The 27538-nt window shown below is 49.9% G+C and overlaps 2 protein-coding genes across 3 annotated transcripts in view; one reads left to right on the top strand and one right to left on the bottom strand.

Moving 5' to 3' along the window:
* ppan (peter pan homolog) overlaps positions 1-27538 on the bottom strand; it is a 122402-nt gene that overhangs the window by 72898 nt on the left and 21966 nt on the right.
* Positions 954-24255, top strand: angptl6 (angiopoietin-like 6). Of its 2 annotated transcripts, none has more exons than XM_072490865.1 (6): positions 954-1352; positions 8262-8941; positions 10018-10210; positions 14586-14779; positions 21045-21315; positions 21438-24255. In XM_072490865.1, the coding sequence occupies exons 2-6, from the start codon at positions 8297-8299 to the stop codon at positions 21620-21622; spliced, it is 1488 nt and encodes a 495-aa protein (XP_072346966.1). In that variant the 5' UTR covers positions 954-1352; positions 8262-8296; the 3' UTR covers positions 21623-24255. The 2 variants fall into 2 exon arrangements, with proteins under 2 accessions (XP_072346966.1, XP_072346967.1); XM_072490866.1 differs by lacking the exon at positions 954-1352 and adding an exon at positions 4525-4709.

Raw genomic sequence — 27538 nt, 5'->3', positions numbered from 1 at the left:
CCTCCCACCGGCTCATCCCGCAGCCAACCCCGTCCCGGGGGGTTCGGTTCTCCTCCCAGACCCGCCCAGGAGTAAGGACACAGGGGGCAGCGCTACGCTCCCAGAGTCGACGGGACTTGACTAGCGCCATCACCACCACGCCCGAGACGATCGGAAAGGACAACCAGGGCACCCATTCGGCTCATCGAATCACTTTAATTCTCAACGTTTTCAGTTAATGTGTCTTGTTATAGTTATGGCACCATGCCGACCCTGTTTGGCCCGTTGGCACAGTTGAAGCGATAATTTTGTGTTTTGTTCAAAGTTACGGCACAGTACCGACTCTGTAAACCCCTACCACCATGCGAACCACCATCCCGCCAGGTTCTTTTTCAACAAGGGGTGAATGTGGTGGTATGTATTAGGGGTAATACGGTACGCCACGTGCCGACAGGCTATTGGTGGAGGGATGCCAGGTCCTGATAGGATCTGCCACCTACTGGACTCCACCCAGAAATGCCGGTATAAGACCCCAGCTATTCCCTCCATTTCCCTCAGCAGCTGCGTTCTGTAACCATGCTGCTGGGGATAAAGTTCTGCTTAATAAAGCCTTCAATTGACATTACCTCAACCTGCCTCGCGTCATATTGACGGTACTACAATCCAGTTCAGGGAAAAGCAGCTTTAAAGGTGGAATTTGAGGGTGGGATTCAGTCTGTGGACCAGGGCAATAATGATCAAGTTATTACTGAGGAGGAGGAGCCTCCAAGACTCACAGTAAATATGACAAATATTCTGCTGTTATCAGCCTGACAAGATGTCTTTAATGGGTGGAATGATACAAGGAGGCTGCTTACTGGTTTGGATAAGTCAGAAAGAGAGAGGCGAGAGAGAGTGTGTGGGAGAGAGAAAGAGAGAGGCGAGAGAGAGTGTGTGGGAGAGAGAGAGAGAGAGAGAGAGAGAGAGAGTGTGTGTGTGAGAGAGAGAGAGATAGAGGGAGTGTGTGAGAGAGAGAGAGAGAGAGAGGGAGTCGCTCCGTAGCTGCTTCTTCCCACCATCCCTACAAACACACACTTGCAGAGGCTGCGACTGACAACTTGCAGCAGTTCCCGAGCACGGAATGGCCAAGGAATGAGCAGCTGTCCAAGTGAATGAGAAGGAGGACGTTAATCTCAACCCCAAAGAAGTTTTTGTACACAGGCTGCTTACACCCACTCGACACGACCACAGAGGGAATCTGGGTTTGCTGTAATCCACTGGAATGAAATGTACAGGAGTATGTTTCTCACAGAATATTCCCCTGGTCATCTCAAGCTGAGAATATCGGGGAGGGTCAGATATTCGGCCTTCGGCCAGCTGCAATCTACTCCCAGGTAAGGACATTTATTGTCACAATTTACCAGTGAAATACATGGCGTTTTTAAAATCTGGTTCTATAAGAAAGTTAAAGAGCATGTTTGCTTAAGATTCTGAGAATGTGTACGTTGATTGGGGCTCTAGGTCAGAGGGAAAATACACCAGGATTTCCTAAAGAAATCAAACATTTTAAAAGGTTCTGTTGGGGGGGGGGGGGGGGTCAGCAGGAATGTTCTCAAAGTGCTGACCAACAATCCTACCTCAGGTAGTACCAGGAAACAACACATAAATCACTCGCCTCATTGTGGATTGGGATCTTCACATTAAAGAAAACCTCCAAGACTTCTCTCCTCTCCAGTTGTGTAACCCCCTGCAGCGGATCACCCTCCTGAACCTCTCTTGCCTCCTTCAGATGTACCTCACTGATGATGAAATAGAAATGAAAATCGCTTATTGTCACAAGTAGGCTTCAAATGAAGTTACTGTGAAAAGCCCCTCGTCGCCACATTCCGCCACAGTTCGGGGAGGCTGGTACGGGAATTGAACCGTGCTGCTGGCCTGCCTTGGTTTGCTTTAAAAGCCAGCGATTTAGCCCAGTGTGCTAAACCAGCCCCTGCTATCTCTTTGTGTGGCTCAGACATTGCCCAATAAACTCTCTCTGTGAAACATCTTGGGGATGTGTTCCTATATGACCGGCGCTGTGCAAGCACCAAGTTGTTGCAGGGTGGGACTGCTATGAGCAGACTGGAGCGCCTTTCTGATAAACAATTACTGAACTTGAGAGCTCGCTGTTTTCGTCTGAAAAGGAGCTGCAGAATAATAGGCATTTGTAAAAGGTGTTTTTTCCCCCCACCCCTCCAGATTGCAACAAAACAGTGGATTTAATAGCAAACAGGGCTTCAGGCTGAAACTAACGTTACTGCAAACATGCAATAGGTCAGTGTTGTGGGGAGATTCACATTTCAGCTATGATCTTATCGAAACCAGTCTGCAGAAGAAAGGGTCACATTCAAAACATTTGCCTTCAAGCCAGAGAGGGAGTGACCACCCAGCGGATCACCTCTGGCTTCATTTCAGACGCCCAACATCCGTCTGGCTTTTCTCTATTGAAGCAAGGACGGAAATATTGTCCCTAAGGCGGAAAGAGGAGGGTGGGTGGGGGGGGGGGGGCACAAAACTCCCCAGGGGTAATTGGGAGTTTATAGTGAGGGTTGCCAATCCTCCAGGGGAGTCTGCAGAAATGGAACATTCCAGAACAACACCGCAAGAGAGTTTTGTTCACGAGACAGACGAACGCTGGCGATGGGGTCAAATCTGATCGTCTGACAGCAAAGTATCACCAAAGAGGCTGGTTGTGAGGAGGCGGGACACTGTGAAGATAGACATGTCAGTTTGGGGGGTGGGGGGGTGCTGTTGAAGGTTGAAGGTCACGTGATTACACCTTCTGGAATACACCCAGCCAGAATTGGCATCACCAGCCCCATAATTAACAGCCAGGGGGCCATAACGTTCAACATCCATTTTAGAGAATATCACCCTCATCACCATGGAGATCCTGGGCCCCCTGCCCCAGAGACCCGTCTCCATGCCTGGCCAGTCCAGGAATGGTTCTGGGGAGAGCAGCTGCCTGACGGTCAGGCCTCTCAGAACCCCACAGGGAAGCACAGCCTTAACCGGGGACTGGATAACCAGTGGGAAGCACCAGGCTGCACGTTTTCCTCATTGTGCTTTGTTGGATAAATCCTGAATCCCAACGCCTTGGCTCCAGCAGTATCAACAGCCCAAGAACCTGCCAAGCCAATGGCAAGCTGAATGTAAAGTTTGTATGTGGTCTCTTGGCAGCGAGAGAGTTCACTGAAAAAAGGTGCGATTCCCTGCTCGAGATTTCTTTTTATTTGGTCATGATGTGGACGTCGCCGGCTAGACCAGCATTTCTTGCCCGACCCTAATTGCCCTCGAGAAGGTGGTGGTGAGCTTCCTTCTTGAACTGCTGTAGTCCATGTGGTGTAGGTACTCCCACAGTGCTGTTAGGGGGGGGGGGGGGGGGGGGAGTTTCAGGATTTTGCCCCAATGACAGTGAAGGAATGACCAATATATTTCCAATTCAGGGGGGAGGGAGGGGGGGGGCACCTCCAGGTGGTGGGGCTCCCAGGTATCTGCTGCTCTTGTCCTTCTAAGTAGTAGTGGTCGGGGGTTTGGAAGGTGCTGTCGAAGGAACCTTGGTGAGTTACTGCAGTGCATCTTGTAGATGGTGCACACGGCTGCCACTGTGCGTCGGCGGTGGAGGGAGTGAATTCGAAGATGGTGAATGGGATGCCAATCAAGTGGGGGTTTTCTTGGGATTGTGTTGAGTTTCTTGAGTGTTGTTCGAGCTGAACTCACCCAGGCAAGTGGAGAATATTCCCTTACACTCCTGCCTTGTAGACAGTGAACAGGCTTTGGCAGGGGATAGAGAGATACAAATGATACTGAATATACCTTGTCTCTGGTTGGGACGGTGATGGCCTGGCACGTGGTATAAATGCTACTTTTACTTTATCAGCCCAGGCCTGGATATTGCCCAGGGCTTGCTGCATTTGGACAGGGACTGCTTCAGTATCGGAGGAGTCGCGAATGGTGCTGAACATTGTGCAGTCATCCGCAAACATCCCCACTCTGACCTTGTGATGGGAGGAAGATCATTTTCATTCCCTTTCAGCAGTTTGCTCCCCAAAATCCTCATTGTAGTGAAGAAAGCCCTCACACATTTTGTAAATTAATATCCTGCAGCAGGTATCCAGAAATGGAAAATATGGATAAAAAGGTACCGGGGGCAGGAGTGGGGAAAACATTTGAGGCACTTTTTCCAAATATCATCAAACTTTCGTCTCGTGGAGACTTCTCAGAAGTTGGGAAATGGGCAAGAGGCAGGAAAAAGGGGATTAGAAATGCAGGAGTATAGATAATCACAGAGGGGCTGAGAGAGAGCAGTGTAACCATGAAGGGAGATGTTGGGGCTGGGGGTGGCGTTCTGTGAATAGGTGAAGCAGCAGCTGTTATTTACAGAGTACAGAACGAAAAGCAGCAAACGCGGAGTGATTGGCCGGCCCACAACTGGAAACCGCTGCTGTAATCATTGCTCATCTTTGGAATTTTAATTGTTTCCGGAGTTCGGGGCTGAGAATCTTCACTGTTTACACTCGGGTTATTTTCTACATGTCTGTTGCCTGAACTGCTGTTAACACTCACTCACACAGACTGGGGAATTAACCTCCGTATTGGCCAGCTCAGGCTTCATTGTGGGAGAAGTCAGTCCCTGTGAAGTTTGTAAAAGGATGAAACATTTGGGGCACGTACCTACTGATAGATTGGGAGGGTCAGAGGACAGCTACACTGTGAGTAGACTAGATGTTTTCTGCTTTGCCCGGGAGAGTGGCGAGTCTTTGGAATGCGTTGCCAGTTGGTGACTCTGCCTTCCAGAGGGAGCTGGCCTGGTTTCTCATGGGGCCGGAAGGCCATCATCTGCAAGGTTAACTCGGGCCTGCTGCGTGAGCCCTGCCGGCTGCTTCTGATTGCAAACACTGCACTCCAATCGCTTCAGGCAGAGTGTTTACTGGCCTCGGGTTTTTCTCTATTTTTTTTGCATGGCCGAGGCGTACGTTTGCAGGATTTGCCGGGTGGGGGGGGGGTTTGGTCGGGGAGGGGGGGGGGGGGATTGGTCAGAGAGGGGGGGGCAGGGGGTTAAGTGCTTCGTCACGATGCTCCAGCCAATATGGGGGTGGTGTCTTGTCTCAAATGACTGGCTGGGCACTTCCTTCCCATTATCTTCACACGTTCGTGAAGTGCTAGCAAATATCTATCTGGGACCTCACAGCCACTTTCCTCAGATTCCTGCCAATCATTAGGTTATTTGCTATTCAATAATTCTTTTGGTGGCACAGGGGTTAGCACTGCTGCCTCGCAGAGCCAGGGCCCCAGGTTCGATTCCCGGCTTGGGTCACTGTCTGTGCGGAGTCTGCACGTTCTCCCCGTGTGTGCGTGGGTTTCCTCCAGGTGCTCCGGTTTCCTCCCACAAGTCCCAAAAGACGTGCAGGTTAGGTGGGGATCCGGTGGAGTGGACCTCGATGGGGCGCTCTGTCGGAGGGCCTTGCAGACTCGATGGGCCGAATTACCTCCTTCTGCACCGCAGGGATTCTACATTAAGCACCTCAATTGGTGGAGGTTCGCACCAGGAAGTAGGATCGCCAATAGGGCCCCAACCCTCCAGGAATGGCATGGAGTCTCCGGGAATTGAAGATTAATCTCCAGGGCACCGCTGAGTGCGACCCGGGAGAAAACAAAACATCAAAATTTAAAATTGTCTTGAACATTTCCTCTTTATCAGATATAAAACTATTGAAGATGGGTAACGAAAAGACTGTTTTACTGACAGTAAAATTATGCTTTACAATTAGTGTAGTATGGAGGATGTTCCCCCCAGGAATACAATTAATCACAGCAGTCAACCTTAATCACTGACCTTTGTGTATCTCAGGTGCAGCCTCAGACAGTGAGACAAGCAGAGGATCTCTCATAACCCTCACCAGAGCCCCCACACACACACACACACACACTTCCCACCAAAAACAAACAGGGGTGAGAATCCCGACTGATGTTTCCCTTTACCTCCCCAACTCCGGGGGCCCAATAATGCTCATTTCATAAACTTGTACAACAACGCGCCAGGCAACATTCCGCAAAGTACAAATGATATCAAACTGATTCTTCAAAAGTCACAGTCTCAAGTCAAACACATTGAAACTTCAAAGGGCTTCACGGTTGTTTTACCAGGCAGTGGAGACTTCGCCAGGAGGATCGCAGGCTCGAATGGTCAACAATCTCACACACAGCATAAAGTCAAACATAAACCTGACGTAACAATTCTGGAGTAACACCCTCCCTGAAATAAATCACCAACTCGTCAGAGTTTGCGAGCTCACCATTTGTACCAACACGTGTCAGACAAGGATGGAAAGAACCGGAATTTAAGTCACACATTTATCAGATTGCTAACTTTTTCTATCCGCCTGATACTTGGGAATATTTTTAAACGAGACTGAGGCGACGTTAAGTTGAGGCAACATTGGTGGAGTTTGAACCTAAGCTGTTCTAGTGTCCGTTCTGTCCGATCCTTCCAAATTAACGCAGACCCTCGTTGTTGGGCCTTACAAATATCCACACAAGTAACAAATGAAGTGATTGAGTTGCAATCCAAGGAGTACTGACAACGAGCTTTACACCTTCTGTAACTGATGGTATAGGATTTGCATAAATTGATTTTCGGCTGGGCAGCGCGGTGGTTAGCACTGCTGCCTCACGGCGCCGAGGTCCCAAGTTCAATCCCGGCTCTGGGTCACGGTCCGTGTGGAGTTTGCACATTCTCCCAGTGTCTGCGTGGGTCTCACCCCCACAACCCAAACATGTGCAGGGTAGCTGGATTGGCCGCGCTAAATTGCCCCTTGATTGGAAAAAAAAATAACTGAGCAGCAGTAAATATTACAACGATTCTGCATTCTCTTTCAATCAAGACTTGCATTTATATAGCACCTTCAACCAAGTAAAATGGTCCCAAGCACTTCACAGAAGCACTGAGGAACAAAATTGACACCAAGTCTAAGAATGAGATATAAAGGCAAGATCACTTAATCAAAGAGAGAGAGAGAAAGAGAGCGAGAAAGGGCGAGAAAGGGAGAGAGCCAGAGAGAGAGTCAGAGAGAGAAAGTCACAGAGAGAGAATCACAGAGAGTCAGAGAGAGAGTCACAGAGAGAGTCACAGAGAGAAAGAGAGTCACAGAGAGAGAGAGAGAGAGAGAGAGTCACAGAGAGAGAGAGTCAGAGAGAGAGTCACAGAGAGAGAGAGTCAGAGAGAGAGAGAGAGTCACAGAGAGAGAGAGAGAGAGAGAGAGAGTCAGAGAGAGAGAGAGTCAGAGAGAGTCAGAGAGAGAGAGAGAGAGAGAGAGAGTCAGAGAGAGAGTCACAGAGAGAGAGAGAGAGAGAGTCAGAGAGAGAGTCACAGAGAGAGTCAGAGAGAGTCAGAGAGAGAGAGTCACAGAGAGAGTCAGAGAGAGAGAGTCAGAGAGAGTCAGAGAGAGAGTGAGTCACAGAGAGAGAGAGAGTCAGAGAGAGAGTCAGAGAGAGAGAGAGTCAGAGAGAGAGTCACAGAGAGAGAGTCAGAGAGAGTCAGAGAGAGAGTCACAGAGAGAGAGAGAGAGAGAGAGAGAGAGTCAGAGAGAGAGTCACAGAGAGAGAGAGAATCAGAGAGTCACAGAGAGAGAGAGAGTCAGAGAGAGAGAGTCAGAGAGAGAGAGAGTCACAGAGAGAGAGTCACAGAGAGAGAGAGTCAGAGAGAGAGAGTCCGAGAGAGAGTCACAGAGAGAGAGTCAGAGAGAGAGAGTCAGAGAGAGAGTCACAGAGAGAGAGAGAGAGAGTCAGAGAGAGAGTCACAGAGCGAGAGAGAGTCAGAGAGAGAGTCACAGAGAGAGAGAGAGTCAGAGAGAGAGAGTCAGAGAGAGAGAGAGTCAGAGTCACAGAGAGAGAGATAGATTTGGGGAGGAAATTCCAGAGCGTGTGGCCCAGGCAATTGAAGGCACAGCTGTCAATGGTGGAGCGAAGGGAATCCGCTGTGGAGGACGGCAGATGTCTCAGAGGGTTGCAGGAGGAGATTAAAGATTGGGAGGAGCAAGGTATGGAGGAATTTGAAAACAAGCGTGATCCAAATATTCTTCCTCACTCTTCCCCCTCGAAGACATTGGCTGCCTCTCAGGTCAGGATTCCATAGATGTCCCTCTCTCTCCAGAGCAGTCCCAGCCATGGAGGGAGTTTGTTGCTGGTCGCTGCGGGGAAGGAGATTCGCAAACGCAAACAATGTGCACCCTAGTTTTTAAAAAGCTGGTTTTGTCTCCTTGCAGGTTTTGAAGCTTCAGACTCCCTCAGTTTGTCTGGAATGATGTTGAAATTCATCATCGGCCTCTGGTTTCTGGCTGGTTCAGCAGGAGCTGCAGACACTTCCACAAAACCAGATCCCAGAAAACATGAGCAGGCAGAAGAGGCCAACAACCGGTCCGCGCGATCCTCGGAGAGTTCAGCCGCCAGCAGGTGTAGTTACACCTTCATTGTCCCACAGCAGAGGTTAACAGGACCCATCTGCCTGAACACCAAGAACCCACTGGCTGGAAACAACAACGTGAACAAGAGCGAGCTACAGGCTGTGCGCCAAGAGATGAGGGAACAGCAGCAGCAAATCGAGGACCTCAGGCAGATGGTGGAGGTGGATGGAGGCGTGGTCAACGAGGTGAAGTTTCTGCGGAAAGAAAACCACAACATGAACTCCAGAGTGTCCCAGCTCTACACCCAGTTGCTCCACGAGATTATCCGCAAGAAGGACAACTCTCTAGAGGTCTCCCAGCTGGAGAACAAGGTGCTCAACGTGACAGCCCAGGTGCTAAGACTATCAAACAGGTACAGGGAACTGGAGCTCAAGTACGCAGCCCTCACCTCCCTCATGAACAATCAGAGCCGCACCATCGCTCACCTGGAGCACCAGTGCCGACAAGTGTCGCCCCTGCACCACCAACAACAAAAACAACAGGTAAAACGATTCATGAAGCAGTAAATCATTCAGATGATTACCTGAACGTAATCATTGTTCTCAGCATGGAGGGTACAAGTCAGCCTCTCTCAATACATCCTGTAGCTGGGATGGGAGGAATGTAGCTGACCTCTCAGTCAATGGAGCAGGGGCTCAATGGTTGAGAGTTCAAATCCCACCACGTCAAGTTGCAAATTCATGTTGGTAATTTAAAAAAAACATTTTTAAGTGTCTGCAGCCCACCAATAAGTAAAAAAATTTAGTTTGCTAATTTCCTCCCTGATCCAATCCCACGCTACATGATCAGAGGTGGCCTGGCAAATCCCTTTTGCACAGTCATTGTCATCCAGTCAAGCGTGACTTTGCCAACAGAGATCCCAAAACTCAAGAACAAATATTAAAAATAGACAGGAGTTAGAGAGAGAGAGATTTGGGACAGTAGCCACAGAACAAAGGCATGAATGGGTTTCAGATCCAGTCCCATTCTGATTGGTATACAAATAGCCGCTAATTTGAACGTGCCCTTGAAGCTGGTATCTACACTGCTCCTTGTGGCTGCCACATCAGAAAGATATATTCTATAATCATGCCCTGACCCAGTGTCCTCTCTTATGCAGACTACTTGTGATTAGCACTGTTGCTTCACAGCACCAGGAACCCGGGTTCGAAACTTGGCTTGGGTCACTGTCTGTGCGGAGTCTGCACGTTCTCCCCGTGTCTGCGTGGGTTTCCTCCGGGCGCTCCGGTTTCCTCCCACAAATCCCAAAAGACGTACCTGTTAGGTGAATTGGATATTCTGACTTCTCCCTCGGTGACCCGAACAGGAGTCGGAATGTGGTGATTAGGGACTTTTCACAATAACTTCATTGCAGTGTTAATGTAAGCCTACTTGCGACACTAATAAACATTATTATAATCATGGTGAAAACTCTCCTACCTGCAAAGCTCCCCGGTTCTCAGTTCCTCTTTAGAGTGACTCCCGGCATCAGGTGCCAACGGTTAGGCAGGAATTTCCAGTTGAATATTGAATTGGTTTGATGTACTGATCTCCCTGGGGTTTGTGTGTTTGCCAACAGGCTCCAGGACAGCCGACACTTGTTGCTGTTCTACCCAACGGCCTGAGCGGCAGCAGCAATAGGAGCAAGAACCTGGCCTCTGGCAATGAGATCCTGGGGGATCAGGTCTTCAGCGTAGCACAGGACAGGTTGAAGAGAACAGAACAGCCCCCTCCCACCACAACCCCAATGGTGACAACAACCAAGACAGCCGGTGAGTGGTCAGTCAACTCTACCTCATAGTTCACTAACATCCTGTCCCATCAGAATTGATAAACCTACCATTTCCTGATAATCTATGAGTAGACATTCCCTATAGACAACAGCAAGCCCACAGTTCACCAGGTCAATCTCAATAACCTCAATAATCTCAATAACCCCACTGCATTCAACCAACACAAAGATATTCTGCCTCCCGTAACCTTTGAAAAACCTGGTCACCAAAGAAAGAATTGCTCAACTTCAATCCGGTGCAGACTCGATGGGCCGAATGGCCTCCTTCTGCACAGGAGGGATTCTGTGATTCGTTAATCATCATCAGAACAAGAGCGTGTTGTCTGACCCCAGTTATGACTCACCGGGGATTTATATTTCCAATACCAATTCCAGCTTCTGTGCCTGGAGTCTCCCTTTGGAAAGTTGAAGGTCCCACGGTTTGGGGGTGGGGCTCCATTCTTCCGGAAGCGATTGCCACCTGAACATCTCGGTGCTACGGTGCCGTTTCCATCCCTTCACCTGACGATTGCCGACTACTTGATTGTCCATCATATCCTGATGATCCGTTCGGCTAATAATCGATTTGGACTTTCTCAAGATCGACAACTGTTACCCTATCAAACCTGGGGACTGAAGAGATCACAACTGAAGGAAGTTAAAGGGAGGGTTAAGGGGGCAGCTACATCGGAGTAGAGTGGAACGAGCTTGGGAAGAGGAGGTAACTTTGGACCTGTGATTCCCAAATCCCTCCACCACTCGGGATTTTCCTCACTTCATTTAGACTCAACGATGGAGCTTGATGAGTTTGATTAGTCAATAACTCCATTATCATTGGACCATGTGACTCCCAGGATGGTCAACGGTGAACTAGGTAGACATTGGTCCGGTTTCATCTGGAATACCGATGTTCCGATGACAGCGAGGTGATTTAAGAACAAAAAGGCACAAAAAGAGACACAAGACTAGAAAGAAAATATCCTTCGAAGTAACCTTGATTTCAAGGGGTGGTACGGTGATGCATTGGTTAGCACTGCTGCCTCATTGCGCCGAGGACCCGGGTTCGATCCCGCCCTTGGGTCTCTGTCCGTTTGCACATTCTCCCCGTGTCTGCGTGGGTCTCACACCCACAACCCAAAAAGATGTACCTGGTCGGTGAATTGGCCACCTACTAAATTGGCTAAACAGCTGGCTTGTAATGCAGAACAAGGCCAGCGGCGCAGGTTCAATTCCCGTACCGGCCTCCCCGAACAGGCGCCGGAATGTGGCGACGAGGGCTTTTCACAATAACTTCATTGAAGCCTGCTTGTGACAATAAGCGATTATATTATTATTATTATAAATTACCCCTTAATTGCAAAAATAATTGGGTACTTTAAATTTACAAAGAACGTTAAAACCACAGCATTCCCTTCCCGTGGAGATGGGTGCATTCTGACCTTTTGATAATTGCCACTCAGGTTCTGGGATAACAAAGCAAACTAGTTTTTCTGTGATAATAGACCACACCGTCACAGAAAAGCACTATAAATAACATGAAACCATCGCACAAAGCTGTTCCCACAGCTCTAATAACCTTGCGGCCATGGGCATTAACACAGCGAGTGAACCCTGGGGCAGAGTTGAAAGATAAGGGGTTTTTCAATTAAGACGGAGAGGAGAAGGAGGAATTTCTTCTCTCTGGAGAGGGTCATTAGCCTTTGGAACTCTCGTCCCCAGAGAGCAGTGGGGGTTGGGTCAGTGAATGTAGCCAAGGCTGTGATTGACAAGGTAGTCAAGGGTTACAGGGGGAATGGAAGGAAAGTGGAGTTTCGGATGCATCCAAATCAGTTTTGATCTTATCGAATGGCGGCACAGACACATGGACCGAATGACTCCTATCGCTTAGGATCCAATGAATGACGATCCCATTCTACCAGCCCGCAATTTATCGTTACCAATCATTTTTTTATTTTTTTATTTAGTGTACCCAATTTCTTTTCCCCAATTAAGGGGCAATTTAGCGTGACCAATCCACCTACCCTGCACATCTTTGGGTTGTGGGGGCAAAACCCACACAGACACGGGGAGAATGTGCAAACTCCACACGGACAGTGACCCAGGGCCGGGATCGAACCCGGGACCTCGGTGCCGTACGCAGCAATGCTAACCACGGTGCCACCGTGCCGCACCTCTCGACATCAATCATGATGAGACACAGGCCGCACTTGTACGGAGAAACATAATCCATGTTAGCTATGCATCAATAGTTGGTCTCCAGGTCAGTGTGGCATGGTAGCACAGCGGTTAGCACTGGTGCTTCACAGCTCCAGGGTCCCAGGTTCAATTCCCCGCTGGGTGACTATCTGTGCGGAGTCTGCACGCTCTCCCCGTGTCTGCGTGGGTTTCCTCCGGGCGCTCCGGTTTCCTCCCATAGTCCAAAGGTGTGCAGGTTAGGTGGATTGGTCATGATAAATTGCCCTTAGTGTCCAAAAACCTTAGGTGGGGTTACTGGGTTACGGGGATCAGGTGGAGGTGTGGGCTTAAGTAGGGTGCTCTTTCCAAGGGCCGACGCAGACTTGATGGGCCGAATGGCCTCCTTCTGCACTGTAAATTCCATGATTCTATGACTGACAACACTGCCGCCTCTGAATTAGTGAATTGTGGACAGGAGATCGACATCAGGACTGACCCATCCAGTGGGATACAGTAGGAGTGAAGCAATGTCCCAGGTGCTGGCCTCCCAGTGAAACGTGGCCTCCTGCACAGGCACAAGTTAAAGATCAGCGACACTGTTTGAAGAACAGCCAATTCTGGGGTTGCCAACTGTGATTGAATGTATTCCTGGAGGTTTGATCACATGACTTGCCCCCAACATTCTAGCCATTAGCTGGTCAACACGTCGTGACGCACAGCCTTCCTACACCAATTGGAAAGCTAGACGACTCATTATCCAATTGAATGATGATTGACCGTCAGCCAAACAGTCCCTCCCCCACCATCTGTTTTCAATATTTTCACACCTGCATTACCATCCCAGACCCCAATAGGGCTGGATACTGGACAGAAACCCAAATATTTAATTTTAATTTTGGAAGACTGTGTGGAAAAGGTACCTCGCTCCAGGAGTGATTCCACAAAGAAATAGAGATATGGAATATTATAACAAACTTTATTACTAACAGTATTAAAATCTATAACGTCACACCAAAAATAGCTTACAATAACCCCTGAAAAAATACTACTTAATGCAGTGAATACCTTAACTGCTATTTTTATTCCCACTTAAACAAGACAAAAAACCATCTCGGCTCTCAATCCACGATTAAATACCATCAGCACTCAGGAATAATTGCTTCACAGAGATTTTCTTTGAGAAAGAGAGGTCTCTTGACACTGCTTTAAAGACGATTTGACTCCTGTCAGACCCATGCAGAAACTCTGGGTGTATCTCTTCACAATATGCTTCTGAATTTGCTTCAGCTCAACCTTGTTCTCAGACAAGTCTGCACTGCTCTAAAGACCGTTAATCTCTTAACTGAACTGCAGTGAGAGCCAATTGCTTGACTTCTGGACACAGCTTCATTCAGATGAGAACTGAGCAGCTTTTTACAAAAGGCCTGATGGTTTAGTTCCACCCAGAAACGACATCATCTTCCCAAGCTGAAAGCTAATTAACTCCACAGGGAATCCCCTTAATCAAAACGAAATTCCATTAGCCCCAAGCTTTTTACGATGGTTTAATTGCACCCCTGGCTCCCAAATTTTCAAACCAAGATTCTTTCAAAAACATGACTGCAGCAGTCACCCACACACACGCACTAATCCAAGTTTCTAACCCTTACTGCACCAAATACCTACAATACAATACATGTGAAATTTCTGCGTTTATCACAAATGCTCAAAGAAAATGTATTGATATCCCGACGACATTTCACCAGGGTTACACACAGCAGTATCCTGGAGATTGATCTCCAATTCTTGGAGACTCCAGACCAGCTCTGGAGGGCTGATAACTCAGCCGATTCTAGTGACTCTTCTTCTCTTGACCACCAAAATCTGAATAACTAGTCATCCGAGTTATTGATCTTCCTGGGCTTGTGCTGCATCCACACAACACACTTCACCTTCAACCAATTCATTGCATCTGAAAAGTTTCAGAATCAAGGTATTGATGGAATGTTTTTTCCCTTTTTTGTCCAATCAAGCTCGGATATCTCTTGCTCCCTCTGTGCCCACTACTTTTCCATCGGAAAGGGATTGGGCAGAGGGTGGAACAGGAAAGGGGTAACAATTGGTTTGCTTTCCAACAGCCATATCCCAAGATTGAACATTGGGGAAAAAGAAAAGGATGCAGTGATGAAATTCAGCGAGTTACCGTGTGATTTCTTGACCAGGTCCCTGGAAAGACTGTCTCCAGGTCTCCGAAGAAGGCCATGAATCCAGTGGAATCTACCTGATCAAACCAAAAACCGTCAATCGACTGATGCAGGTGTGGTGCGAACATCAGCAAGATCCTGGTGGCTGGACAGTGATCCAGAGACGGCAAGACGGCTCAGTCAATTTCTTCAGGACGTGGGAGAATTATAAGGCAAGTCATGTCGGAATCACTTGGCAGGTGGCCATTTCTGGAACAGTATGTTCTGCATCAAAGGGCGAGCAGGAGTATCTCATGATGAAGCTCTCCTTTAAAAATGAAAGAGTTTCCTCATGACAGAAAATGTTGCAAAGGGCTTAGCATAGGAGGGTGGGTGCAGAAGCTGAAGCAGGAAGTGGGAGACAGGCCCACGGTCATACTGCAGGGCTTGCATTTGACGAGACATCTGGGGGTACAAGCACGTGTTTGCATGCTCCAGGCAACAAACGAGGATTGGGAGGTGGGAGGGGCACGCGCACTGACACGGTAGCAGAGCTCAGTCGCCAAGGGTGGTGGAAACAGAGGACGTGGAAAAGACATGAGAGCGAAAAGAGAAGGTAGAGAGGGGAGCAAGGGGGTGCGGAATAGCGTGGAGAGACATCACGGAGGACCGAGGATGAAGAGTTAAATTCTGTGCACTAGCGGAGATGACACCGATAAAGGTCACAGAGGGTGGGACTGAGAGTGAGATGGGATGGAGTGCAGGATAGGATATCAAGAGAGTTCAGGAGCTACGACAGTCCAATGCAGTAACGTTTGGAGGTTGATAAAGAGTGTTTCAGGAATCAATGTTTGAGATGAAGGTATGGACGCACAGTGGCTGTGGAAGAAACAGCATTTGATAATGAGTGGAGAGATTTTAAAAAGGCACAAAGATAGAAACAGTTTGAACGCTGAGTTGTGAGTATTTCTGATGCTTAACATCAAAGCCAGTATTTTAGGAGGCACGGTGATGCAGTGGTTGGACTGCTGCCTCACGGCGTCGAGGACCCGGGTTCACTCCCGGCCCCGGGTTCAATCCCGGCCCCGGGTCACTGTCCGTGTCCAACATCAGAACTAGGAGCAGGAGTAGGCCATCTGGCCCCTCGAGCCTGCTCCACCATTCAATGAGATCATGGCTGATCTTTTGTGGACTCAGCTCCACTTTCCGGCCCGAACACCATAACCCTTAATCCCTTTATTCTTCAAAAAACTATCTATCTTTATCTTGAAAATATTTAATGAAGGAGCCTCAACTGCTTCACTGGGCAGGGAATTCCATAGATTCACAACCGTTTGGGTGAAGAAATTCCTCCTAAGTTTGCACATTCTCCTTGTGTCTGTGTGGGTCTCACCCCCACAACCCAAAGATGTGTGGGGTAGGTGGATTGGCCACGCTAAATTGCCCCTTAATTGGGAAAAAAAAAGTTTGGTATTTTTGTGAGGGCCACGAAGAATCTAGCACGAGTTTTAAGGATACAAAGAAATAACATTTATTTACAATAACATATATATACACAGCAGCAGCAACTTCCCTTGCTGCTTACTCCTTCCTACTGGTTCCAAACTGGCCAGCTTTATTTATACAGGGAGTCTGCTAATGATTTCTTCGCCCCCCTCATTGGGGAAGTTCATACTCCCACAGGATTGTGGGATTGTCATTAGTCCCCAGCCAATGGTAAGTAGGCAGGTTATAACATCCCTCCACCCCCAAAGTCCAAGGGATCCACCGAAGACCCTGGCGAAGGAGGGCGTCGGACTCGTTTTGCCGCAGGCCGGACACCATTTGCACGCAGCGCTGGATCAGGCGGCGTGTAACGAGACAGAGACCGGCGCTTCCGTGATGAACGGCGCAACGGTTGTACATCCACGGCCCGTGGGCCCGAGGATTCCCCCTCTGAGGCATCCTGTGTCTCCATCTCGGAGTCAAGAGTCTGCTGCCTCCGTCATCTCGGCGTCTCTATCTGCATCCGGTTCTGTAATGACCTGCACAGGCTTTGAGTGAGGCACCAGAGGAAGATTGTGAGGAATACTTTCCATTGTCTCTGGTCTCTGTGGCTGTAGAAATGAGCTCCGGGGGCGGGGAATCTTTGGAAGGGATAGTCTTCTGGACCGTACATGGTCTACATGTTTGCACTGGAGACGACCTTGGGCTTGCACCTGGTAAGATATAGGGCCAGTTTGGCGAAAGATTACGCCAGGGACCCACTGGGCACCACCAGCAAAATTCAGAATGAACACTGGGTCACCGGGCGCAAACTGTCGAATCGGCCGATGCCGAGAAAATCCCTGTCCCTGCCGTTCTTGTGTGCGGCGTACTTTTGCGCCAATGTCTGGGAAAACCATGCTAAGGCGGGTGCGAAGTCTCCGGCCCATTAGGAGTTCTGCGGGAGCTACCCCAGTCACCGCATGGGGGGTGGTCCTATACGAAAACGAGCCTGTCTCGTGTCCATTGATCCGGAAGACTGCTTTTTTTGGCCTCGTTTTAATGTCTGCACTGCGCGCTCTGCCAACCCATTTGAAGCCAGGTGGTAAGGGGCAGTGTGGATATGGCGTATGCCGTTCATCTTCGTGAACCTCGCAAACTCCTCACTAGTGAATGGAGTGTCGTTATCTGTGACCAGCACCTCGGGGAGGCCATACGTACTAAAAGACAAACGCATCTTCTCAATTGTTACGCAGGACGTTGTGCCTTGCATCTTATGCACCTCTAGCCATTTAGACTGGGCATCGATTAATAGAAGGAACATGGATCCCAGCTCTCAGGTGAGTTGCGGGCATTTTCCTACAAGCTGTCAGAATTCAGCGTGGAAGACGGCATCCTCTTGTGGGGGATCCTTGAAAAGGACCGGTGAAATCCGCATGCAAGCGCGCCCAAGGCCGCCCTTGCCATTCCCAGTGATGTAGGGGCGCAGCCAGCGGAAGCTTCTGATGCTCCTGACAAATGGAGCAGTTTTGGGCCACCTTCTCAATGTCGGTGTAGAGGCCTGGCCACCAGACATAACTCCGGGCCAACATTTTCATTTTGGTCACACCTGGATGCCCATTGTGCAAGTCCCTTAGTATCAGCTTCTGTCCTTTTTCCGGGACAATCACACGCGTCCCCCACAAGAGGATGTCGTCTTCCACGCTGAATTCTGACAGCTTGGAGGAAAATGCCCGCAACTCGCCTGGGAGCTGTCTATGCTGCCCACCATACAGGACTATGTGCCGAACCTTTGACAGGACTGGCTCCGTCTGGGTCCACTCACGGATCTGTGATGCCGTGACAGGCAAGGTGTCCATAAAATTTAGGGTTGCAACCACCTCACCGGTCATGGGGGTCGACATGGGGCCGGTCGATAAAGGCAATCGGCTCAGTGTGTCGGCATTTGCTATCTGCGTACCTGGTTTGTGCTCCAGAGAATACTCGTATGCAACGAGCAACAAAGCCCAGCGCTGGATCCGTGCGGAAGCAATGGGCGGTATTGGCTTATCCTCTCTGAAAAGTCCCAGCAGAGGCTTATGATCAGTCACGATAGTGAAGTGGCGGCCATACACGTACTGGTGGAAGCGTTTCACCGCAAAAACCAATGCCAGGCCCTCCTTCTCGATCTGCGCATACTTTTTCTCCGCTGCAGTCAATGTGCGGGAGGCGAAAGCTATCGGCCGCTCGGCCCCGTTCTCCATCTTGTGGGACAGGACGGCCCCAATACCATACGGGGATGCATCACGTGACGAGCAAAGGCTTTCCAGGATCACAGTGGATTAGTAACCCAGACAACGATAATTGTTGTTTTACCCGCCGGAAAGCGGTTTCTTGTGGCTGACCCCAAACCCAGGTGTGATTTTTCTTTAGCAGAAGGTGCAACGGGGCCAGCGTAGTTGCCAGATTGGGGAGGAACTTCCCGTAATAGTTTACAAGGCCGAGAAAAGAACAAAGATGCGAAGTGTCAGTCGAGGCGGGAGCCTGTTGAATTGCACGCACCTTCTCTGCGACGGGGTGCAAACCTTCGCGGTCCACCCGATAACCTAGGTAGACTACTTCCTTCGCCTGAAAGACGCACTTTGTGCGAAGTAAACAGACTCCAGCCTCCGAAAAGCGTCCAAGGATAGCCTCCAGATTTTCCAAATATTCCTGCTCCCACGTCCCTGTGATCAAAATGTCATTTAAGTAGACAGCAACACGCGGTAAACCTCTCAAAATGCACTCCATAACACGTTGAAAAATAGCGCAGGTAGATGATACTCCAAAGGGCAAACTTGTATATTCTTACAGGCCCCAGTGTGTATTAATCGTTACATATGGTTGGGAGGCAGGGTCCAGCTCCAATTGTAGGTAGGCGTGACTCATATCTAATCTTGTGAATGAGAGTTTGCCTGCGCTTCGCGTAGAGATCCTCTATGCGAGGCATTGGATATCGGTCGAGTCGGGAAGCCGTATTCACTGTAAGTTTATAGTTGCTGCACAAGCGAACTGCGGCATCTGGCTTCATTACAGGTACAATTGGTGCTACCCAGCCAGTGAAACGGACGGGCCTGATAATACCCAAAGTCTCCAAACGAGTGAGCTCCCCTTCTACCTTCTCGAGCAAGGCGGAAGGCACCAGGCGCTCCCGGAAATAGCGCGGCGTGGCTCCTGGTTCGACTTGGATACGGGCTACGTCCCCTTTTATTTTCCCCAAACCAGGCTGGAATATATCTGGGTATCGTCCTAGCACCTCAGTCAACCCTCCAGAAACTGTTTGGAGGATGTGCTGCCACTGCAACTGCAAATGGCGCAACCAGTCCCGACCCAACAGGCTGGGCCCATGGCCGCGCACCACGATAAGTGGGAAACGCCCCTCCTGGCGTCCATAAACAACAGGGGTCATTGTAGTTCCTGCAATGTCCAATGGTTCCCCGTGTAGGTGGCCAACCTGGCCTGTGAATCGGTTAATGTAAGGGTCTGTATACCCTGCTTGATGCGGTCGAATGTCCTCTGGGCGATTACGGAGACCGCTGCGCCAGTGTCCAACTCCATCTCAAGCAGGTGACCATTGACCCGTACTGTCACCTTAATGGGGGCCACACGGGGAGCTGCCACACAATGCAGCTGCAGGCAGTCGTCCTCCGTCTCCACGTCCTTAGGAGTAGTCGCTGCAGGTTCATCCACATGGAAGGTACAGCCCCTGGGCTGGCCCCAGTTTCGGCCCCTGGGCTGGCCCCAGTTTCGGTCGGAACGATGGCGCCCCCAGGACCGGCGTCCGCGACGGGGTCGGCGCCTACAAGTCTGACACGGACATGGCTCCTCATCCATTGGTTCTGGAGAAGGCTCCCTTCGGGGAGGAATGTTCGACGGCCACTGGCGTCGGTCCGGATGTTGCCTCACCCAAGGTACCGCAGGAGTGCGGGGGGACGTTTTCGGACGGAAGGGGTTGTGCCCCAAGACATGCACCTCCATTCCCTGTAACTCCTGCACTCCTCGTTCTGCGCTCTCTCGGGACAATACTATTTGAATGGCCTGTTGAAAAGTCAATGTTGGCTCAGCTAACAACTTTCTCTGGGTGGCCGCATTGTTAATACTGCAAACCAAACGGTCGCGTAACATTTCTGACAAGGTCTCACCATAGTCACAGTACTCCGCAATCCTGCGTAGCCTGGATAGAAAATCGGCAAGGGATTCTCCAGGGGTCCTCTCAGCGGTATTAAACTGGTAACGCTGGACTATCGTGGACAGGGTTAGGTTAAAATGTTGCCCCACTATATTCACAAGTTCATCAAACGTTTTGGTGTCCGGCGCAGCTGGGTACGTACGGCTCCTAATCACCCCAAACGTATGCGGGCCGCAGGCGGTGAGCAATATGACCACCTGCCGCTCATTTTCGGTGGTGTTGTTTGCCCGGAAATAGTAACGCATCCGTTGTGTGTACTGGTTCCAGCTTTCCAGCGCAGCATCAAAAACATCCAAACGTCCGTACAGAGGCATGGTATAATAGAAAACAACTTCCAACCTGTATCCAACAAAAATCCAGGGAGGTGGCTTCAGCAGTGTAGATAGCTATTCACTTTAACCCTCATCGCCAGTTTTGTGAGGGCCACAAAGAATCCAGCACGAGTTTTTAAGGATACAAAGAAATAACATTTATTTACAATAACATATATATACAACAGCAACAACATCGCTTGCTGCTCACTCCTTCCTGGCTGGTTCCAAACTGGCCAGCTTTATTTATACAGGGAGTCTGCTAATGATTTCTCCGCCCCTCTCATTGGGGAAGCTCATACTCCCACAGGATTGTGGGATTGTCATTAGTCCCCAGCCAATGGTAAGCAGGCAGGTTATAACAGGTATTCTAAACATATATTTTAAAAATATCAAAACCACTTCATGTAAAGGAGAGGAACTACCATCGATCTTAAAATGTTTTCCTCTCAAAGCCACTTTCGACAATATTTTGCACATTGGAGAAGGCATTAACGTCTTTCTTTTCACTTACAGCAAGGTTTTGGGAACATAGACGGCGAGTACTGGCTGGGTTTGGAGAACATCTACTGGCTGACCAACCAGGATGATTACAAGTTGCGCGTCCTGTTGGATGATTGGCAGGGGAGGAGAGTGTTTGCAGAATATGACAACTTCCGCGTAGAAGCCGAGAGAGATTACTACAGGCTGAGGCTGGGACACTACCACGGAAATGCTGGAGATTCCCTATCCTGGCACAACGGCAAACAATTCACCACGCTGGACAGAGATCGGGATCTGTACTCAGGTAGGTGCAGTCCCCGTTGGGGGGGGGGGGGGGGGGGGGGTTTACACCGTGTGGTCAGTGAAGGTCAAGAAAAGACAAAAAATAAAAAGGCTCTTTGCTCATTAATGTCCTTTTCTTCCAAGGTAACTGCGCCCACTACCAGAAAGGAGGCTGGTGGTATTACACCTGTGCCCATTCAAACCTCAACGGAGTGTGGTATAAAGGAGGACACTACCGCAGCAAGTATCAAGACGGCGTTTACTGGGCCGAATTCCGTGGTGGTGCCTACTCCCTAAAAAGTGTAGTGATGATGATACGTCCGAATTAGACATTGCGATATATTCACTCTGCTTTACAAAACAGAGTTTCAGTCACATTCCCCTCCCCAGCATGTTACATTTATATTTTCAAATAGTGTCTTATACAATGACAGTCTTAGAATCAAAGGTACAGACAACACAACTACCTACTTGGAGTATAATATGCATTGAGAAACTGAAGCAATTTGGAAATGTACATCTTGCTCTATCGCGCAGACTGAATATTCCAAAGGGCGGGAATGTGGGGGTGAGCGAGTTCACAGAATTCCCCGGGCTGCATTCCGGCCTCTCTTGTACACTGTAGCTTTCCCTCTCTCCCCCCTCCATGTGGGCATCCTCACAGGACATATACACAAACCACTAATTAATTATTCAAACAAGGTCCCAAACACTGTAGGTTAAATGCAATAAATGTAAGAGAAGAAAAGGCACACACACACACACACACACACACACACACACACACACACACACACACACACACACACACACACTAAGTTAGAGGTCCATTAGAAACATACGAACAGGAGCAGGCCATTCAGCCCCTCGAGTCTGTTCTGGCAACCAATGGCAGATTGGTATCTTAACTCCATGGCCCTGCCTTTGATTCCATTGTCTTCAATACCCTTGCGCACCCAGCCTCAGCTTTCTGGGCGGGAAGTGAGGGTTCCAGATTTCACTCCCCTTTGTAGTGTTTCCTGACAAACGTTCAGCCCTGGTACAGTTGCAGTGAATCATCAATCTCAGAATCCCATTACTCACAATGCAGCTCTGCTCTTTCAGCTCAGTAATTCACATACACAAGATTAAGTACAGACAGCACAGAAAGAGGACATTCTGCCCATCCAGTCTATGCTGGTGTTTCCGTTCCACTCGAACCTCCTCCCATCTTTCATAATCTAAATCCATCAACCTAACCCTCTATTCCCTTCTCCCAAATTCTTGTCTCGCTTTCCCCTGGAATACATCAAACTCTTCTCTTCAACCACTTCCTGTGACAGTGACGTCCACATTCTCAGCAAGCTGTGTGTGAAGATGTTCCTTCTCAATTCCCTGTTGGGTTTCGCAGTGAATGTCTTCTAGTGATGGCCTCTGGTTAGGCTCTTCCCCCACAAGAGGACAGGAAGAAGTCTTACGACACCAGGTTAAAGTCCAACAGGTTTGTTTCAAACACTAGCTTTCGGAGCACTGCTCCTTCCTCGGGTGAATGAAGAGGTATGTTCCAGAAACATATATATAGACAGATTCAAAGGTGCAAGACAATGCTTAGAATGGGAGCATTTGCAGGTAATTAAGTGTTTACAGATCCAGAGATAGGGGTAACCCCAGGTTAAAGAGGTGTGAATTGTCTCAAGCCAGGACAGTTGGTAGGATTTCGCAGGCCAAATGGTGGGGGATGAATGTAATGCGACATGAATCCCAGGTCCCGGTTGAGGCCGCACTCATGTGTGCGGAACTTGGCTATAAGTTTCTGCTCGGCGATTCTGCGTTGTCGCGGGTCCTGAAGGCCGCCTTGGAGAATGCTTACCCGGAGATCAGAGGATGAATGCCCTTGACTGCTGAAGTGTTCCCCGACTGGAAGGGAACATTCCTGCCTGGTGATTGTCGCGTGATGTCCGTTCATTCGTTGTCGCAGCGTCTGCATGGTCTTGCCAATGTCCCACGCTTCGGGACATCCTTTCCTGCAGCGTATGAGGTAGACAACGTTGGCCGAGTCGCACGAGTATGTACCACGTACCTGGTGGGCGGTGTTCTCACGTGTAATGGTGGTATCCATGTCGATGATCTGGCACGTCTTGCAGAGATTGCCATGGCAGGGTTGTGTGGTGTCGTGGTCACTGTTCTGAAGATTGGGTAGTTTGCTGCAAACAATGGTTTGTTTGAGGTTGCGCGGTAGTTTGAAGGCAAGTAGTGGGGGTGTGGGGATGACCTTGGCAAGATGTTCATCTTCATCGATGATGTGTTGAAGGCTGCGAAGAAGATGTCGTAGTTTCTCCACTCCGGGAAAGTACTGGATGACGAAGGGTATTCTGTCGGTTGTGTCCCGTGTTTGTCCCACAAGAGGAAACATTCGCTCTGGTGTGCACTCCATCGAAACCGCTCAGAATTTTAAACACCTCTATTAGGTCACCTGTCACCTGCCAGTCCATCAATCCTTTCCCGATATCTATACCCACACATTTCTAGATTCCTTATTGAAAATCTTGTCTGCACCCTCTCCAATGCCTCGCTATCCTCTCTATAACATGCTGACCAGCACTGTCGTACTCTCAGTCTAGTCTAATCAAGGTTCAATACAGGTGAGGCAGAAGCTTTCAATCCTATTCCTCTAGAAATAAAGCCCAATGCTTGGTTTGATTTTTATCAAAAGCAGCCTTACTTACCAGAGCTGCAACTCTTCTAATTGCCGCATTTGAGATCTCCTTGTTCCTCTACCTCACACTGTACAGGCTCAGTATGCAGCTAGCTCAGGTGGCCCTCAAGCCCTGCAGCATCCAGAACAGGCCGTGTGACCAGAAGATCCTCAGCCATCAGCTCCCTGCCGGGTATTGAGCTGGTTTGTGCTGAACACACCATGGGGCCCTCTGTATATTAAACATCAGCACTGTGTGTGACCACGGGTAAAGGTGGGACAGTGAGAGGGGGGGGGGGACAGTGAGGGAGGGGGGGGGGGGTCAGTGAGAGGGGGGGGGGGGACAGTGAGGGGGGGGGGGGACAGTGAGGGGGGGGGGACAGTGAGGGGGGGGGGGACAGTGAGGGGGGGGGGCAGTGAGAGGGTAGGGGGACAGTGAGAGGGGGGGGGAGTCAGTGAGAGGGGGGGGGACAGTGAGAGGGGGGGGGGGGGGACAGTGAGAGGGGGGGGCAGTGAGGGGGGGGACGGACAGTGAGGGGGGGGGGACAGTGAGAGGGTAGGGGGACAGTGAGAGGGGGGGGGAGTCAGTGAGAGGGGGGGGGGGGGTCAGTGAGGGGGGGGGAGTCAGTGAGGGGGGGGGGAAGTCAGTGAGAGGGGGGGGGGAAGTCAGTGAGAGGGGGGGGGGAAGAGAGTCAGTGAGAGGGGGGGGAGTCAGTGAGAGGGGGGGGGAGTCAGTGAGAGGGGGGGGCAGTGAGGGGGGGGGAGAGACAGTGAGGGGGGGGAGACAGTGAGAGGGGGGGGGTGTCAGTGAGAGGGGGGGGCAGTGAGGGGGGGGAGTCAGTGAGAGGGGGGGGAGTCAGTGAGAGGGGGGGTGGGGGGAGAGTCAATGAGAGGGGAGGGGGGACAGTGAGGGGGGGGAGTCAGTGAGAGGGGGGGGGACAGTGAGAGGGGGGGGGAGTCAGTGAGAGGGGGGGGAGTCAGTGAGAGGGGGGGGGAGTCAGTGAGAGGGGGGGGGGAGTCAGTGAGAGGGGGGGGAGTCAGTGAGAGGGGGGGGACAGTGAGAGGGGGGGGGAGTCAGTGAGGGGGGGGGGGAGTCAGTGAGAGGGGGGGGAGTCAGTGAGAGGGAGGGGAGTCAGTGAGAGGGGGGGGGGGACAGTGAGAGGGGGGGGGAGTCAGTGAGAGAGGGGGGGGACAGTGAGAGGGGGGGGGGACAGTGAGAGGGGGGGGGGAGTCAGTGAGAGGGGGGGGATACATTGTCCAATTACTGCTCATTGTTCGGATACAGTCGAATCCTATAATCTGCTAAATCCTTTCACAGGAGACGTTACCCAGCTAGTTACTAGAAAACTAACATATTAAACTGTATACCTTCTTGTCCTAAATATTAGTCTGTAGTTTATGTAAGTTTACACTTCAAAATGATTTAAAAAACACTGTAAATATTTGGACAAATAAAACACTGTTGGAATATACTCCAGAATGTTGGCGTCGATCAAAACCAATCGAGATTGGATAATCTCAGCGCGGCATTTTCCATCGTGAGTCGGTCACACCCGGCGAGTCTCTTCCAAAAATGGTGGGGTGGGGGTGGGCGGAGAGAGAAGCCCCCAGGTCCGGGTGACTTGCAGCTCAGGCTGCTGTGCGAGGCAAGGGAGAAACGTACAGGAGCTCGGATCCAGATTTTTAATTCCTCTCTGGCCACAGGGGAGGTGCCAGAGGGCTGGAGGGCGGCGAATGTGGTTCCACTTTTGAAGAAAGGTGACCAGGGGTCTCACATTGGTGGTAGGGAAACTACTGGAGAAAATTCAGAAGGAGAGAATTAATCTCCACCTGGAGAGACAAGGCTTGATCAGGAACGGTCAGCATGGCTTTGTCATACCTAATGAATTGGATTGAATTTTGCGAGGTGGTGATTGGGTGTGTAGATGAGGGCAGTGCAGTTGATGCAGTTCATATGGATTTCAGCAAAGCCTTTGACAAGGTGCCACATGGGAGACTGACAAAGAAGGTACATGGGACCCAGGGAAACTTGGCAAGTTGGGTCCAAAACTGGTTTATTGATTGAGGATGGTGGTAGAAGGCTGTTTGTGTGACTGGGGGCTGGTGTACAGTGGCATACCACAGGGATCAGAGCGAGGTCCCTTATTGTTCATGGTATCTATAAACTATATGAATGGGTGGGGGATGATAAATAAGTTTGCGGATGACACGAAGATTAGCAGGGTGGTTAATATTGAGGACGAAGGTCTTAAGTACTAGAAATATATAGACAGGTTGGTCAGGTGGGCAGATGGAATTTAACGCTGAAAAGTGAGGTGATGCACTTTGGAAGGAGGAACAAGATGAGAGAGTACTCAAATGAATGACAGGACACTAGGAAGCTCAGAGGGATCTTGGGGCTTGTGTCCGCAGATCCCTGAAGGTGGCAGAACAGGTTAATAGGGTAGTTAAGAAGTCATATGGGACATTTGCCTTTATCAGTTGTGGTATTGATTATAAGAGTGGGGAGGTTATGTTGGGGCTGTACAAACCTTTGGTTAGGTCACAGCTGGAGTACTGTTGCAGTTCTGGTCACCTCACTATAGGAAGGATGTGATTGGACTGGAGATGGTGCAGAGGAGATTCACCAGGGTGCTGCCTGGGATGGAGCATGTGAGCTATGAAGAGAGGCTGGATAGGCTCAGGTTGTTTTCTTTGGAGCAGAGCAGGCTGAGGGGGGACCTGATTGAGGTGTGTAAGATTGTGAGGGGGATGGACAAGGTGGATAGGAAGCAGCAGTTTCCCTTAGTTGAAGGGTCAATAATGTGGGGGGCATAATTATAAGGTGAGGGGCAGGAGGTTTGGGATTTGAGGAAATATCCCCCCCCCCCACCCCCCCACCCAGGGTGATGGGGGTCTGGAATGCAAGGCCTGGAAGGGGAGTAGAGGCGGGAAACCTCACAACCTTTAAAAAGTATTGGATTGGATATGTTTATTGTCACGTGTACCGAGGTACAGTGAAAAGTATTTTTCTGCGAGCAGCTCAAATAGATCATTAAGTACATGGGAAGAAAAAGGAATAAAAGAAAATACATAATAGGGCAACACAACATATCCAATGTAACTACATAAGCACTGGCATCGGATGAAGCATACAGGGTGTAGTGTTAATGAGGTCAGTCCATAAGAGGGTCATTTAGGAGTCTGGTGACAGTGAGGAAGAAGCTGTTTTTGAGTCTGTTGGTGCGTGTTCTCAGACTTCTGTATCTCCTGCCCGATGGAAGAGGTTGGAAGAGTGAGTAGGCCGGGTGGGAGGGGTCTTTGATTATGTGGCTGAGCATTGAAATGTCCCAGCATTCGAGGCTATGGACGAAGTGGTGGGAAATGGAATGAGTGCAGATTGAGTGTAGTTCTGTCGGTGCTGACTCGAGGGGCTGAAGTATGTATCTGACTCTCGAACCATTCAGTTACTGCTCAGGCGGTTGCTGCAACACATTCTCTGGTGAGTGGAGTTTTCTGTCAAGCTCAGAACAATGAGAAATAAATTAGAGAAAGGGGAGTTGGGGTGGGGGTGGGGGGGGTGATGTGAAAT

This window comes from Scyliorhinus torazame, chromosome 27, assembly GCF_047496885.1.
Source record: "Scyliorhinus torazame isolate Kashiwa2021f chromosome 27, sScyTor2.1, whole genome shotgun sequence".
Classification (NCBI taxonomy): domain Eukaryota; kingdom Metazoa; phylum Chordata; class Chondrichthyes; order Carcharhiniformes; family Scyliorhinidae; genus Scyliorhinus; species Scyliorhinus torazame.
The sequence above is the reverse complement of the archived record's forward strand: the minus strand, read 5'-3'. Positions and strand labels throughout refer to the sequence as shown.